Source organism: Megascapheus bottae, chromosome 16, assembly GCF_031878675.1.
Source record: "Megascapheus bottae isolate mThoBot1 chromosome 16, mThoBot2.hap1, whole genome shotgun sequence".
In the NCBI taxonomy this organism is placed as follows: domain Eukaryota; kingdom Metazoa; phylum Chordata; class Mammalia; order Rodentia; family Geomyidae; genus Megascapheus; species Megascapheus bottae.
The window spans coordinates 56,557,749-56,576,211 of NC_143524.1; the positions used below are offsets into that span (position 1 = coordinate 56,557,749).

Consider the following 18,463-nt stretch of genomic DNA (forward strand, 5'->3'; position numbering starts at 1 on the left):
GGAGCTGGGTGCTGTCCCTCAGCCTCTGTACAAAAGGCTAGTGTTCTACCACTTGAGCCATAGCACCACTTCTGGTTTTCTGGTGGTTCATTGGAGACAAGAGTCTCACTGACTTTTATGCCCTTTCTGGCTTTGAACAGTAATCCTCAGGTCTCAGTCTCCTGAGTAGTTAGGATTACAGGTGTGAGCCACCTGTGTCTGGCTGTATCGTGATATTTTGATACATGTTCACAATTGTGTAATGTTTAAATCACATTCATCACATTTATTTCCTCAAATATTCACATTTCATTATGGTGAATGAATCCTTCATTCTAGCTTTTGAAATATACAACACAAAATTGTTATCTGTGGTCAATCAACCCTGGAACATTTTTGCTCTTATCTTATTGTAACTTGGTGCCTACTGGTCAATTTCCCTATCTCATTATTTCTTACTACTGTTCTCAAGTGGTAAATGCTATTTTATTCTTTTTTCACAAGGTAAAGCAAGACTGAAGTTTTCTTTTCTTGGAAAAGGAATTAAGAAAAAATATTAGTAACTGATGAGTTGGAAAAATTTAGGTTTTTTGAGAAAGGATATAAAGAGAAAGAAAAATGGCAAATTATTTTGTGCTGATTTTACTAGATTAATATGAAAATAGGAAATACATTTCCTATTTGAGAAAGTACTTTGTGTGATACATGATGTTTACTTGTCCCATATATATTTAATAATACAGAAATTGGCTGGGTGTCAATGGCTCATGCCTATATTTCTAGCTACTCAGGAGGCTGAAATCTGAGGATCACGGTTCATAGCCAGCCCTGGCATGGAAGCCCATGAGACTCACATCTCCAATTAACCATCAGAAAACTGGAAGTGGCTCTGTGGTAGAGCAGTAGCCTTGAGTTGCAGAGCTCAGGGACAGCACCCAGGCCCAGAGTTCAAGTCCCATGAATGACATCATCGACATTATCATTATCATCATCATCATCATCATCATCACAATAATAATAATACAGAAATTAAACATATATTTTTCTCTCTTTTCTTCATTCCGTCCCTCCCTCCTTCCTCTCCCCTTCCTTTCTTCCTTCCTTCTTTCAGTCTTTCAAGTACATACTTAAAATGAGAGCAAAAGCCATATAATGAGTGACTGTTGTTTTTAAGGTACTATGTTATCTCTCATCTCTTTTGCCATCCCTTGGTTATCTCATATTGTTACAATATTTCACCTTGTTATCTGATAAATTTTATATATGCTTAATTGGTTATTTGAAATTGGAGAGGGAAGGGGGGAAATCAAGATAAGCGGGGGGAGGGTGGGAGGGAAATGTGGACCATGTCATGAGAAAGGGTATCAATGTTTGTGAAGTTATTCACCTTCTATCTGGTGAATATAATGTAACCCTTCTATTAATCACAGTAAAAAATTATATAACATGAGATAAGTCAGATACTGTAACAATGTGAGATTAACCAAAGGGCAACAAAAGAGAAATAACACAGTACATTCAGAACAAAACTCATACAAGATAAAGCCCTTGTTCCCATATCCTGGAGATCCTTTTACTTAGCCTCATTCTATATGATCTTATGTATCTAGGTTTGGAGCTATTATAATCCTCTTGAGCAGAATCTTAACAATGTTTATTGTACCTAAGTTTGGTAAAAGTGTTTGATTTTATCAGTCTGATTTCCAGTGGTGCCTGAAGATTCTCCTGGTTCCATAGTAAATCTAATTATCTTTCTTCTTTGCACAAACCTGTTACCGTTCTCCATCGTCACTACAGGAAAGTAAGTGTGTGTGTGTGTGTGTGTGTGTGTGTGTGTGTGTGTGTGTGTGTTTGGGTTCTGCTGTTTGAACTGAGTGCCTGGGCCCTATTTCTGAGCTTTCGTCCTCAAGGCTAACACCCTGTCATTTGAGCCACATCTTTACTTCCAGTGTTTTGGTGATTGATTGGAGATAAGAGTCTCTTGGACTTTCTTTCCTGGGCTGCTGTCAAACTGAGATCTAACTTAGCCTCCCAAATAGCTAGGGTTACATGTGTGAGCCACTGGCACTCAGGTTCAAGTCCAAGCTTTGTAAGTGGCACACAGTTTAGTGTGCACTCCATATGGTTTCAGACACTTGCATGTGATGCATCAAGATTTTCACAGTTCCAAAGTCCATCATGCTTTTGTCTTTGCCTCAGAAACCACTTCATCTGGTCAGTTTTACTTTATGAGAAAACCCAGGTTTATGCACAAAAGATTATACACAAATTCTATCTCATTGACTCTGCCATATGGTATGTAGCATGATGATATAATTCATCCAATAAACTAATTATAGGCATTCTCTACTTGATCCTATGTCCCTCAAAGTCATTTACTGTGATTTCTTCATTTTCTTATTCTCAGTAATTATGACTGCTTCTGATGTATAGTAATAAATCAATAAATATTTGATGAATGGATGGGTGGAATGATTAATGACTGAATGCGATGAAGTATAATTTTGGGGCAAAATATATCTGAATTTGAGATGTAGCTATAGCACACTACTTTGGGAAAAACATTTACTGTATGAAGGTATAATATCTGTCATGCAGAGAGTATTCAATTTGTGCTATTATTGTCTTCATATTATGAATAAAAATAGTTTGCATAATATACACTAAAAAAGAATGGGAGGAAAGTTAACACAGATTGTGATGAAGACTGACATCAGAAGAAGTAATGCAGGAAAAGATGACTGAAGCATTTTATATGCATTTATGAAAACATTCTCAACATTCACAACAATGAAACGTGCACAGAATACTTTGAATAAGTATGGAAAATGAGGAGAGCTATGGAAGGAAAAGTTTGATTTGAATACATTGTTTATACTTATGAGTGTGTCATAAGCTATCATCTCATCTGTAATTCATATATGTTACTAAAGAACCACTTTAAAATTTGCATACTCTGAAGACAGAGTAGAGGTTTCTGGAAGAGAAACTCAAAATTTGGTTAGGCAAGGAACAAGAAGATGAAGTAAAGAAGAGATAAACTGTGGAAAGGTCATCTTTGGCCTTGCCATTAAGGATATTATCCAATTTCACCACTTGCAGGCATTTTTAAGAATCCGATGGGAGTGAGATTGGGTTGGGACACTGTTTTATGGTCCAAACAAGGTTGTTCTTTGGCAGTAAACCAATCCAAATAATAGTTCTGAATCTTGTCATAAATAGTATTTCTCTCTGTTTAGAAACAGTTCTGAGATTAGGCAGCTTGGAGAACTTGATCTTTATGCGATCAAAAAAATATGTTATTCTTTTCAGGGTTTTATAGGTATATGGATTAAATCTTGTAGAACTATCAGATCTTTTTGGCTGGCTTAATCACTGATAAAGTTGAATATATTTCATAAATAATATTATCTTAAATGATCTTCATAATTTTGCATATCAAAGTGCCATTTATAAAGAGTAAATATAAGTCTAAATATTATTTAAATGGATTATAATCCTAAACCCTTCAGATTTAATGACAATAATCCAAATAAAAAATAAGCAATAAAACTTAGTACATTATCTCCATTTTTTCTCCCAATCAATAAAGCAGCAACATGCCTTTTGTATTAAGTATATATTCCTTGTTAAAATATTTTCCATTCATCTGGCACTTCCTGAAAACTGTTATACACTTACACATGTTTCTGAAAATGTATGCAATTACATCTTGTCCCTCCCTGGCTTTGGTCATTGGGTGAAATATTAATTGATAAATATAAGTCTATAATTAATGAACATCATTAATTTATAAATATATCTATAAAAATGAACATTGTTTTAGATATGAGGCTTTGGTCCATTTTGTGGTTAGTGAAAATCTTCTCCAACTCTGTAGGCTTTCCAGTTAATTTGCTAGCTATGTCCTTTCCCATACAGAAGCTCTGTAGTTTAATGCAGTCCCACTTATCCAGACTGTCTATGATTTGTTGTGTTTCTTAGTACTTATTAAGAGAGTTTTGACTTGTGCTAAGGAGACCTAGTGTATCTCCTATTCTTTCTTGTAAAGTTTTCAGTGTATTTGCTTTTACCTCGAGGTCTTTGATCCATTTGGTCTTAATCCTGGTTCAGGGTGACAAAGAAGAATCCAACTTTAGTTTTCTGCAGGTGCTTAACCAGTTCTGCCAGCACCAGTTGTTGAAGAGGCTGTCTTTCTTCTATTCTATTTTTTTGGCTCCCTTATCAAAGATTAGGTGGTCATAGGTCTGTGGGTCAACAGCTCAAAAAATTGAATCACTTCAAAACTAATCTCCAAAGAAACAACCATCCCATTAAAAGATGGACCAAAGACTTAAAGAGAGTCTTCTCTTTAGAAGTAAGAATGGCCTATAGACACATGAAGAAATGCTCAACATCTCTGGCCATAAAAGAAATGCAAATCAAAATATCTCTAAGATTCCACCTCAGTCCAGTTAGAATGGCCATGATCAAGAAATCTAATAAAAATAGATGCTGTAGGGGATGTGGCCAGCAGGTGGGAGTGCAAACTTGTTCAACCACTATGGAAAGCAGTATGGCAGTTCCTCAAAAGACTAAACATAGAGCTCCCCTATGATCCAGCAATTCCACTACTTGGTATTTACCCAGTAGTCCAAAAACAAGGACATACTAAATCCACTAGCACAATGATGTTCATTGCAGCACTATTTATCATAGCAAAGATATGGAACCAACCCAGATGCCCCTCAGTTGATGTGTGGATCAACAAGATGTGGTATTTCTGCACAATGAAATTCTATGCACAAAAATTGTATTCCTCAAATATATGTGCTGAAACTCTAATGTGACAGAATTTTAAAATAGTGTCATTGCAAGGCTATGAATGTAGAGGTCTTATGGCAGGATTGTTTTTTTCTGCTAGGAAAAGAGAGGAGAGAGCTGGCTTCCTTTGTCTTTCTTAACCATGTGAAGTCACAATGATAAGGCAATCAACTGTCCTCCAAGAAGTATCTGTTCTGTCAATATCTTCATCTTAGATTTCTAATTTCCACAACTATAAGGGGAAAAAAATCCAGACTATCAATTTATAATACCAGCTCAAACAGGACCATGACATTATCAGAAAGTAATCTAAGGACAAGAACACATGTAAGATTGTAGAGCTAAGTATTTTTTTCGAGACTTCCATTCTGACTTAGGTGAGATAGAATATTAGTGTAGCTTTGACTTGCATTTACTTTATGGCTATGAATATTGCACATATGTTTATTAGCCATTTGCATTTCTTCTTTTGTGAAGTCTCAATTCAATTCATTTGACTATTAATTGGATTGTCTAACCTTTAGATGTTTATTTTATGTGCGTGCTTAACTGTATATGCTGCATAATCGTCTTTTCATCTGTTGGATAGCTAATAAAATTTTAGAAAAGGAAGCCATATACACTGAAGGAGGGAATAATAAACTAGCACAACATGATGGAATCCCTTAAAACTAGAAACAGATGTGCCTTTTTATACCACTATACCACTCTTGCACATATATTTGGAAAGTAAAAGAACATACTAGGAAGATAATATTCATGCCATATATATTACACCTGAATCCACAATAGTCAAAGTGTGGAATCAGAAGAGCCCAACTAACTAAACAAACTATGGGACATGGACACCATAGAACCATAAGGAAAATGAAACTAGTTCCTTTTTAATAAAAATAGATGGAGGAGAGGATTCTGGGAAGATGGCAGAGGTTCACGGTAAGCCTAACTGAGCTCTCCTTAAGATCCCAGTTTTAGCACTCTAGTGGAGAGTTTATAGCTAAAGTATGATACCAAGTAAGCTGTAGTAGCACAGAGATCTCAGTCAGAGAGGAAAAAATCAGGCAGCTTCCTTAAGAAGACAGTTTTGAGGCCGGGAGTTTGGCCTAGTGGTTAAAGTGCTTGCCTAGCATGAAGACCCAGGTTCGATTCCTCAGTACCACATACATAGAAAAAAGCCGGAAGTGGTGCTGAGGCTCAAGTGGTGGAGCTCTAACCTTGAGAAAGTCCAAGGACAGTGCTCAGGCCCTGAGCTCAAGCCCAGGGCTGGCAAAAAAAAAAAAAAAAAAAAAGAAGACAGTTTTGAGTCCACATCAGCAGCAGTGGTGGTGGCAGTGGCAGAGATCAAAATAGCAGCTGTGTCAAGACAAAGGCACCAGAGCCTGAGTGCTCAGAACCTCACTGACCTATAGCACAGACCGGGTGACTACAAGTGGAAACCTTCATCCTGCCAGATACACACAGATGCAGATACCCTAGGGGAAGTGTGAGAACCTCACTAAAGATATTCTCACTGCTGCTTGCACAGCAGCATTGGGAAGGTAGCCCCTCATCCACCAGCCTACAGAAGTGCCATCTTGGCTACTGGCAAAGACCCTGCCAGACCAAATAGCAAATCACTGGAAACTGACAAGTGCTGTCTGCAGCATCTCTCTAAGTGAAAACTATCTGGATCTGACCAGTGTCAGCTTAGTCAGGCAATGGGTTCCCTGCCCTGGAGGAAGCAATTAGAGGCGGTTCCACCCCAAGGCTTTCTGCTGAGCTGACAAAAACAACAGGGCCCCAGGCTGGATCAAAGTTCTGAAGCTGGATAGAATACAATCCAGACAGAATAAAATCCATCCACATTCAAGCTACCAAAAGCAGCCAACTTTCTCCTGTAGGACACATAAAGTTCATGGCCCTGTCAGTAAATTAACCTGGGTGGGCAGTCACAAAGACCCCAAGTCTGTAAGGCAGAACTTTTTCTGCCCACTGAAGCAAACTGATTAGAAAAACCAACTAAGCCAAAGGAAAATGAATCATCACAGGTGGTAAGAGACTTCATAAAGAGACTACCCCAAATTCAGTGGAGACACAAATTTTTCCCTCCAAAATGAATAATATTGTTTTTCATTTATTTACCCTTTCTCTCACTTTAGGTCATAGTAATCTTCATTCTATTTCTTTCTTTCCCTATATTACTCTTCTCTTATTTCCCCATCTTGCATTTCATAATACATTTCTAACTCTGGTTCTTTGCTCCTTTTTTGAATTCCATACTTCGTGAATCTACAGTTGATTGTTGTTGACCCAACTGTATATGTATTTGTTGAATTATACTGCAGGTCTAGAGTGATTTAAATCTCATAGGAAATGGATTTTTTTATCATAAGACTGTGATCGGTGGTGGTATTGGATTTGTTTGTAAGTACACAAAAGGAGAGAAAGAGTGAAAATACTAGTCCAGGATTGTGATCTACTATAGTCATATAGTGTGCAGCTATAGAGCATTGGGTTGGTTGTTATCTTAAAATTGTAATCTTGTGTGGTATTAGTCTTGCTTCAAATTCCAAATGTGCAGAACAAGAAACTCAAGAAAAATGGCAAGTCAGGGAACTGCATCTCCCACTCAAAATAAACAGGAAACAGAAAAGTCAATGGAGAACCTAGGGAAGAGTCCTCTAAATACTCTACAAATGCTACTGATAAACATGATCAATGAAAATTTTGAAAAGCGTGAAGGATATAGGTGAATATGAAAGTGAATGTGATGAAGCTACTAAAAGAATAATGGAGGAGTTTATAGAATTCGCAAACTGCAAGCTGAACGAGAGTAAAGCCTCTGAGCTAAAGAACTTCAAAGGGAGTACTCAATTGAAATCAAGGGGATAAAAAAGTCCATACAAGATCTAAAACAAGAGATGCAAGCCATCAAAAATGATCAACTAGAAGGCAGAGGAATGAACAAGAAAGTAGAAAGAATTGATAACAGGTTAGATGATGCAGAAGATAGAATATCTGGAGTTGAAGACAGTCAGAATTTATAGAGAAATACTAGAAAATGATTCAAACCAAGTCCAGGAAATATGACAGATCGCTTCAGAAGCTCCCAGATACAATTAGGAAGCCTAATTTAAGGCTAATTGGTATTGAGGAGGGCCTGGAGAAGGTGGTTAATGGAATTGGAAATATACTCCAGGAAATCATCTCAGAGAACTTTCCAAATGTCCAGAAGGACAGGCCCATCCAGATACAAGAAGCTTTTAGAACCCCAAACAGGCCTGACCAGAACAGAACATCCCACTGCCATATTATAAACTGTACAAAATGAATAAAGACCAAGGAAAGGATCCTTAAAGCTGCCAGGGGGAAGAGAGAAATCAACTACAAAGGAAAACCAATCAGAATAACACAGATTTCCCAGCAAGGACCTTGCAAGTAAGAAGAGTTTGGAATGATGTATGCCATGCCCTAATGACAATAAAAATACCAACCATGAATACTGTACCCAGCTAAGCTGTCATTCATAGCTGAAGGAAAAATAAAAATTTCCACAGCAAGGAAAAATTGGAACACTATATGTCAATCAATCCAGCACTACAGAAAATTCTCAGAGATGTTCTACACATTGAAAATCATCACAAACAAGATACCGACAGAGAAATGACACCTAAAAAGTATACCAGGTAATGACAACAAGAACTGAAAAATCAAAGCCCTAATGAAATAGAAATATGGTCAGAACTAAGAAACATTTGTCAATCCTAACCCTCAACATTAATGGACGTAACTCTCCAGTGAAAAAACATAGACTGACTAATTGAATCAAAAAGCAATACCCAGCTTTCTGCTGTCCTCAAGAGACAAGAATCACATGATTTCTCAATATAATCATAATAGATAATTACAGAGCTATAGTAATCAAAACAGCTTGGTACTGACAAGGCCTCAGGACCTATGGAATAGAACTGAAGACCAAGAAATCAACCCACAGACCTCTGGCCACCTAATCTTTGATAAGAAAGTCAAAAACATAACAGGGAAGAAAGAAATCTCTTTCACAAATGATGCTGGCAGAATTGGTTAAGTACTTGTAGAGAACTAAAGTTGGATCCTTCTATGTCACCCTGCACCAGAATTAATTCCAAATGGATCAAAGACCTTGAGGCAAAGGCAAATACACTGAAAACGTTACAAGAAGTAATAGGAGATACAATACGTTTCCTTGGCACAGATCAAAACTTTCTTAATAAAGACCCAGAAACACAACAAATTAAAGTAAGTTTGGACAAATGGGGCTGCATTAAACTGCAGAGCTTCAGTATGGCAAAGGACATCGAAATAGCCCATCAAGTGGGAGAAGACCTTCACAAACCATAGAACAGACAAGGGCCTCATATCTAAAATATATCTACAGCTCAAAAAAATTGAATCTCTCAAAAATGAATCCTCAAAGAAACAACCATCCCATTAAAAGGTGGGCCAAAGACTTAAAGAGATCATCTTCTCTGAGAGAAAATACAACTTTCCTATAGACACATGAAGAAATGCTCAACATTTCTAACTGTACAAGAAATGCAAATCAAAACAACTTTGAGATTCTACCTCAGTCCAGTTAGAATGGCCATTATCAAGAAATCTAATAGCAACAGATGCTCGTGGGGATGTGACCAGGAGGGATCTTTACTGTACTGTTGGTGAGAATGTAAACTCGTTCAACCACTACAGAAAGCAAAAGACTAAACATAGAGTTCCCCTATGACCCAGCAATCCTACTCCTTGGCATTTACCAAAAAGTCCAGAAATAAGAACATACTAAAGGTACTAGCACAATGATGTTCATATGTTTGTTATTTACGATAACAAATATATGGAACTAACCCATACTCCCCTCAGTAGATGATTGGATCAAGAAGATGTGGTATTTATACACAATGGAATTCTATGCTGCCATCAAAAAGAATGGCATGGCCCATTCATAAGGAAATGAATAGACTTGGAAAAAATCATGTGAAATAATGTAAGCCAGATCCAAAGGAACATAGGCTCCATGGTTTTCCTCATTTGTAATAATTAGTACACATCTGGGACTCTCCTAGCAGAGGATTACAATAGCTCAAATCCTAGGTACATAAGGTCAGACAGGAAGAGACTAAATGAAATAAACTCTAGATAAGGAAACAAGAGCTTTATCTTTGTGATCATTGTTTTTAATGTACTATGTTATTTCTCTTCTCTTTTTTCCCCTTATGATTAATCTCTTGTGATTATTGTATCTGACTTTGTTACCTGGTATATTGTATATACATTTATTTGTCTATTTGAAAGCGGGATGGGAAGGGCAAAAAGAAGATGATTAGAAAGGGGTGTGAGGAGGGACTGGGGACAAAAACATGAGAAGGGATATCAATATGTGAGAAGTAATGTACCTACTATCTGATGAATATAACTGTAACCCCTCTATACATTATCCCAACAATAAAAAATTAAATTAAAATGAAAACAGATGTAACTGGAGATCATCGTGTTGAGCAAAGTAAGCCATGCTTGAAAAGCAATCCTGCATGTTCTCATTCTTTCTGGGATACTGACTTAGATGATGATGATGATGATGATGATGATGATGATGACGACGACGTTTATGATCATGACAATATTAGTGGTAATGAGTCAGGAGTTCAAACATGTGATTGGCTAAGAAGGGACCTATAAGACAGGGAAGAGAGAAAGTAAAAGATACTGAGGAGCAAACAAGATGGAAGAAGGTACAAGAGTGTGTATATGAGTGCATGAAAGACAAAGAGAGTACATGTGGGTATGTGCATCACAAAAACATAAGAGGGGTTGGGAGTTTGGCCTAGTGGTAGAGTGCTAGCATGCACAAAGACTCAGGTTTGATTCCTTGGTACCACACATGTAGAAAAAGCTGGAAGTGATGCTATGGCTCAAGTTGCACAGCTCTCGCCTTGAGAAAGACTGAGGACAGTGCTCATGTCCTGAGTTCCAGCGCCGGGACTGTCAACAACAACAAAAATAAACCGATCAAATACTTCAAGGAAAAAAGGAAAGGAGGATATGGAAGCATGAGAAATGCAGTAACATTTTGAATTGTACTGTGGTCATTTATGGAAATAGCTCATTTATAATAACTGTATACTAAGTCAAAACACAAAATCAAAGACAATATAATACAGAAACCAAGGAAAATAGTGACAAACAGATAAAGATGTCCAGTGAACACTGAGTCAAATAGAAAGGGAAGTAGCTCCATCAGCCTGTTCTCACACTAGTCACAACACAGTCCCTTCAGATAAATCAACAATTCCCAAACACACAGCCAAAGAGCAAGACAGACATGCAAGGCCATCCAGACACATGGCCATCCCTGTGTACATTAGGAGGCCCTAGAAAATAGTTGCTAATGACTAAACTTGAACTTATATCTGAAAAGCTAAAAAAAGAAACTTCTGTCATCAGTAGTAGTGTTATCAAAGGTAAGTGTTAAGGGAAAGTAAAGTTCTATGAATACTTAAGTAACCAGTAAAGCAATCAAATAACAAGTCATTTAGCCCAGTGATTAGTTTGGGTTAAATATTTGTAAACCAAATGCAAATTCTTTATCCAGGTGACCTTCCTCTTTGAATAGAAGGTTTTTCTTTAGTTCACTGCATACTAGTTAAGAAAGAGAATGAGACACTCACAAGGGGTGCTCCGAGACTCCACAGGAAGATCAAGATCCCAGAATCCAGTAGCCTTTAGGGAAGAGGATATGTAAGATATGACATCCGCTCACCCTCCAGACAATGAAGGCATATCACTTCAACCATGCTCAGTTACATTTATGGCAACTAAGAGAAGAAAAGCACTGTTCCCTGTGTGAAAGATGTCAGCGATTTCACTTCCTCAGGTATCAATGGTAAAGAGTAATAAACAGAAATGTTGAAGAAATATACCTAGCATGTTATTTTGACCATCTGTTTCTAAAGTATGGATACATGCTTGCATTTCAAGGGCAGAAAATAAAAAAACATATGAGAAATCATGCACATCATATGTCCCTCCTGACACAACATTATATAAGAAGCACTACAAAGAGACACATGCAGAGGCTTATCTTCTACGCTGGCTCTATGGTGCCAGCATAGCTGGGTTGCAGTTAGTAGCAGGTACCATCTGTGAACAACCCAATATGCTGAATTGTAGAAAATGCCCTAGTTGGGTAGATTAATACACATTCTGAAGAAGATTACATTTTTGTCTTTGCCTCCAACTCTCTCTTCTAGTACTCTGCCCCTTCTGCATCTCAAGACACAATAAACTCCTTTTACTTACTTGGGGTAATTTCTAGATTGAATGAAGGGCAGAATCTCAGAATCTTGACTGGGTGGAGGCAGTAGTAAATCACGCAATCGTTCTGTCAAAAGAAAAATAAATACCAAAATATGAAAGAGTAAAAGTCATGAAAATCATTCCAAAACAATTGATGATCTATTTTTTCTTATGACTCTGCCCATTGTTTGTATTTCCCATCATTGTGTTTCCTTAAGGGCTACATATATTTTATGATTAAAAATAGTAGTTTCTCCCTGGATTTGATTCCTTGGTTACATATACAGTAAAAGCTGGAAGTGGTGCTGTGGCACAAGTGGTAGAGCACAAGCCTTGAGAAAACCCAAGGATAGTGCTCGGGCCCTGAGTTCAATCCCTAGAACTAGAGGGAAAAAAAGTTTATTGTTATTATAAAGGTATTGTACAGAGAGGTTACAGTTACATAAATTAAGTAAAGAGAATTTTTTCTTTTGGGCAATGTCACCCTTCCTCACTATCTTCCAATTTTCCCTCCCATCCACATAGATGTATAGCTCATTTTTAATACAGTATCCAGTGAGTCACACTGCTGTATTTATTCACCTTTTATACCTCCTTTTCTGCATCTCCTTATCCCATCCAGATAGATAAACAAACAAGACAAAAAAAGAGAACAACGGCAAAGAAAAAGATATAATTTCTAACAATAGCAAATAGTATTTAGGACTGACTGATAAAATCATATAACTGAAAGATTAGAAATAATACTTATTTCCAACAAATCAATACAAAGATGCACAATCTCATTATTGACCATCAACAGTGGGAAGTAAAGCCACACAACATGAGTGTGATCAGGGGTGGATAAGCATAGGGCATATCTGTCGTCTCAGCTACTTGGGAGAAGACAACAGCATCTCTCAAGGTCAGCCCTGACTAAAAAGGGCTTGTCCCCCCTCCAGCCTCTTAGCTGAGTGTGCCAGGAAGCATTGTTAAGAATTACAACCAGAGACAAGCTCGGGGCACAAAATTTGAAACCCTCAATGAAAGTTCATGAAAAGCTGAAAAGGGTACGGACAGGACTCAATAATCAAGCAGCAGCCTTGAAAGACAAAATTCTGAATACAAATCCCAATAAGGGTACTATTAATAATTCCAATTTTAATTTTTTAAAGAAATCATTTACAAATCTACCTAAACTATGAAGATATAAATTCATATTCTTTCATTTGAAATACCTTTTAACCTAAGTATGATAAGTGCATCAATACTAAGTGAATATGAATGAAAGCTATTGTGTATTAAATTTGTCAAAAAAGTTGACATATACAAAAAATGCACAGTATTTTATATTGATGAATTGTAAAATGCAAACAATCTGTTTTATTCCATAAAGGCACATGGGTCATTTTATTCCTTAGGAAAATAAAGATAAATGATCAAATTATCTATAATCCAACTAGTTAGAAAATTATGGTTTATCCAGTAGTTGTTCTTTAATATTATACCTTAGTGATTTAAACATTTGATTTTCCCTCTGTTAAAAAATCAAGGGCTCATGCCTGTAGTCATAGTTACTCAGGAGGCTGAGATCTGAGCATCATGATTCCAAGCCAACCCAAGCACGAAAGTCCAGGAGACTTTTATCTCCAATTAACCACCAGAACACAGGAAGTGGTGCTGTGCTTAACTGATAGAAATCTAGGCTTGAGCTGAGGAGCTCAGGGACAGCACCCAGGCCCACAGTTCAAACCTCATGATGGAGACATGGACACACATACACACACACACACACACACACACACACACACACACACACAATTAAAATTGAAGTGTTAATTTTCTTGGAGCAAAATTAAATCATGTGTGTTGCTTTGGCAATAAGCCCAAATTATTTCTTCAGGAAACAGCACCACTATCCAATCCTAGAGCTCAGACTCATGGGGTTTAGGAGAGCCATTTCCTTAAAGCCACTGAGAAGAACCAGAGGATTTTCAACATAGTGATACAATGATGAGCAGACTAATGACATAGTAATGTCTGAACAAGATTTTCTGCCAGTGGGGGATATGGCTTAATTAGTAAAGCTTTTGTATACCTTCATTCACTCCTCCTTCCTTTTACCTAATCAACAGAGATATTCAAAGGCTACAAAATAGATGTCTTACTACTCACAAACTTAGTAATCTGGGTGCTCTTTCCAATTCTATCTGAAAATTACCAGTACATTTACTCTGATCCAATTTCATTTCCCTCTTTAAGGAAAATAGCCTTCTTCCACCAAGCGCAAAATAAGGATTTGCAAAGCATCAAAAATGTGCAAATATATTCTATTGTCATAAGAAACTACAGTCTTCGTCATACATTGCAAAAAAAGGGGGGAAATAATTTAAGGACAAAATAATTTAAGAGGAAAAGAGCAATGCCAATTAATACTGTTTTTTATAACCTAAAATTCTTTGCATATAAAATCATGATTACAGGCACTTGATTAGTTTCCTTCTAGTATCCTATAAAAAAATAGCTTTCTGGAAGGATTCTGTCAGACAGGTTTTACAAAGTTACTGTTTTCCTGCAGGAAAGTTCTTATTTCTACTCATTGTTTTGTGTTCTGGTCTTGGGGCTTGAACTCAAAGACTAGGCACTGTCTCTGGGCTTTTTGTGCTGAAGACTAAGTGCTAAGTGCTCTGCTACTGAAACTACAACTCTACTTCCATACAGGTTTTTTTGTTGTTTTTTTTTTGGTGGCCAATTGGAAATCAGAATCTCAGGGACTTTTTTCTCTGAGCTGGCTTCAAACTGTGTTTTCAAGTTCCTGGAAATCTAGGGTTACAGGCACAAGCCAACACACAGACACACATAACTCTGATCCTCCTTATTTTATCTGCCTCTCTGTTGACTCCATTCAGAAAATAACTATTTCCTGGAAAGACTCAGAAAAGATCATATTAAGTGAAGTAAGCCAGACTCAAAGGAACTTAGGATCAATGGTTTCTCTCATTTGTCATAATCAGTAGAAACCTTGGGCTCTGCTAGCAGAGATTTACAATAGAGCAAAACCTTGATACAAAAGGCCATATAGTATGACACTAAATGAAAGGATCTCTAGGATATAGAAATATAAGCCATATAATGAATGATTGTTGTTCTTAAGGTATTATGTTATCTCTCATCTCTTTTGCTGTCCCTTGGTTATCTCATATTGTTACAGTATCTCACTTTGTTACCTGATATATCAAATATATTTGTATTTGGCTTTTTGAAATTGGATAGGGAACGGGGGAAAACAAGATGAGGGATGGGGGTAGGGGGGAGGGAAATGGGGACCAAGACATGTGAAAGGCTATCAATGTATGGCAAATATCATGTAACCCTTCTAGTAATTACAATAAAAATATATGAAAAAAATAAAAATTCAACCTTAATAGTACAGAAAAGAAAAAAAAAGAAAATAACTATTTCCTTAAATACGCTGAGTAGTAAACTATCATGGACAAAGAAAAAGAATCAGGTCAAACATCACTCAAGTGTATAGCATTACCACTAAGAACAACGAGATTTTGTTTCCTTTTTCTTCAATTTTGTTGTTGCTGTTGTTGGTTATGGGGCTTGAACTCTGGGCCTGGGCACCGTCCCTGAGCTCTTTAGCTCAAGGCTAGCACTCTATCACTTTGAGCCACAGCACCACTTCCTCCTTTATGTTAATAGATAAAAATATACTTCTCTGTCTTTTAATGCTCATATTGCACTACTCAATTTACTTGTCTTTTTTCTTTACTTTTTCTTTTCAAAACAAAATCCTTCAAAGCATTAAAAAGCTTCACAAAAGATTCAACATACATTTTATAATAAATGGAAAGCCAGGTACTACTGGCTCACTCTGTAATCCTAGTTACTCAGAAGGGTAAAATCTGGATCATGGTTCAAAGCCATCTCGAGCAAGAAAGCTCCTGAGACTCTTCTCAAATTAACTACCAAAAATTTGGGAAGCAGAGCTATAACTCGAGTGATAAAGAACTAGCCTTGAGCACAAAAGCTTAGGGACAATGCCCAGGCCCTGAGTTCAAGGCTCAAGACTGGCAGCAAATATAGTAAAGTAAATAATAAATAAATAAATATAAATAAGTGGAATAATCTGAGCATAGTGAAATACAAGAGAAATTTCAACACTTGGGAGGCTGAAGCAGGGAAATAAAAAAAATAGATATGCTTTGGCTATGTGGTGAGTCTATCTCTAAATAAACAAACAATGCTTATAAGATAAAAATAACTGAAATAATGTAACCTGAAATATTAGAAGTTCTGCTGCAGTGAAATAGACTCTAGTCCTATAAAATAAAATGAAATTGTAATACAAGTGCATCATTGGCATTACATTTATTTTGCAATCAAAACTCGGTTAGATTATTAGAAAGAGTTGTATAAGGGCTGGGAATTTGGCCTAGTGGTAGAGTGTTTGCCTAGCATGCACAAAGACCCAGGTTTGATTCCTCAGTAACACATACATAAAAAAGAAAGCCAGAGTGATACTGTGGTTCAAGTGGTAGAGCCTTGAGAAAGCCCAGGCCCTGAGTTCAAGCCCCACAATTGGCATTAAAAAAAGCATATTATCCCAGTGAATGTAATTAGAGATTCCCTCCTTGAACAATTGTTTGTTAAACTTGTCATTTAAAATATGATGTAAACTTAAGCCATATAATTAATGATTGTTGTTCTTAAGGTACTATGTTATCTCTCATCACTTCTACTGTCCCTTGGTTATTTAATATTGTTACACTATCTCACTTTGTTACCTGATATATCGGATATATTTGTATTTGGTTATCTGAAATTGGATAGGGAACAGGGGAAAACAAGATGAGGGGTGGAAGAGGGGGGAAGGGAAATGGGGACCAAGACATGTGAAAGGGTATCAATGTATGGGAATTAATGCACCATTTATCTGGCAAATATCATGTAACCCTTCTACTAATTACAATAAAAATATATTTAAAAAGCATCTTAATGTGAAGATACTACAATGAAAAATTGCCCTAACTCATAGTAGGAACACATGAAAGTTGATAAAAAGAAAATAGACCATCCATTATGCCTATCCATATTCCTATTGCTACAATATGCACAAGTAATCCACACACAGCTTTTATTTATTAATTTTACCTTGTAATGGAAGTTCCCTGAAACAGGAATAAATTGAAGACCTTGCACAATGATTGGCAAGAATTTGGGGATGGTGGGAAGATGGAATGTCAGAGATAGAAAGAATTAATCTTGTCTTATTTAGTTTTTTGTTTGTGTGTTTTGTGTTTGGTCTTGCCTGGAGCTTGAACTCTGGGCCTGGGCAATGTCTTTGAGCTCAAGGCTGGTGTTCTACCACTTTGACCCACAACACCACTTCCAGTTTTCTTGTGGTTAATTAGAGATAAGAGTTTCACAGACTTTTATGCCAGGCTATCTTTGAGCCATAATCCTCAGATCTCAGCCTCCTGAGTAGCTAGGATTACAGGTGTGAGCCACCAGCTCCCAGTTTGTATTTAGTCTTCTTAATGGTCAGTTATTACTAAATTCCATATCCTTAACTGTAATTTTTGTGACAAGGATGTTATATTTTCACAATGCAGACCATTTTCACATATAGTGGACCATTCACTTCTACCAACCATACAGCTAAGGATATTACAACATCTGAAACTTCTAGATTTCCTCACCCTGCTATAAGCTACCTATCTGCTGTCCCCACCAATGTATTCAGTAAACTAAACATAGCAATCTTATGACTTTCTTTTGTTCTGTGACTATAAAAGTTCAAAGTTCATAAAAGCCCTTCCACAGAGGAATAGGTCATTCAGAGTAACTTGGTTATAATTGCTCCAGCTTAATATGGCTTAGAGTCAATTATCTTTGTTCTCTTTGGAACAACAGCTGGGTTTTGCATTAACAACCTAAATAAAGAAGAGAAAATTCTTGTACAATGAATTAAAGAAGATCCTAATCTCACTGGAAAGCCTGAGACTTTAGCCTTCTTCCATTAGCCTTCTCACGTGACAGTGAGCCAGATGGGTTTGGTAATCTTTGACCCTGAGACTCAAAAAATGTATCCTTAGGGAAAAAGTCACATTTATTTGAATCATGTATTTGGGGACTGGGGAAATAAGCATGGGAAAGATTCAGAATTGACAGGGTAATAGGTGACAATGAAATAATCCAAAACTCAATTTTCCATAAGCCACTATTGGGAAAGTATAATAATGCTTTGCTTTCTCAAAAAAATAACATCACTTTAGAGACAATGTCAAATTTTCTGCAAATGGTATTTCTTTCTATGCAGAGTTGGCCTGGAGGCCTAGAGAAAGGGTAAAAGGTTTTCCAGTTATCACCTAAATCTGCTTTTCTC

At 36.9% G+C, this 18,463-nt stretch overlaps 1 protein-coding gene across 1 annotated transcript in view; it reads right to left on the reverse strand.

The window, feature by feature from the left end:
- Nox4 (NADPH oxidase 4) overlaps positions 1-18,463 on the reverse strand; it is a 171,519-nt gene that overhangs the window by 22,957 nt on the left and 130,099 nt on the right. Inside the window, exon 13 of the mRNA XM_090349138.1 lies at positions 12,094-12,175. Within this exon, the coding sequence (XP_090205264.1) occupies positions 12,094-12,175 (82 nt within the window). The remainder of the gene's footprint in view (positions 1-12,093; positions 12,176-18,463) is intronic.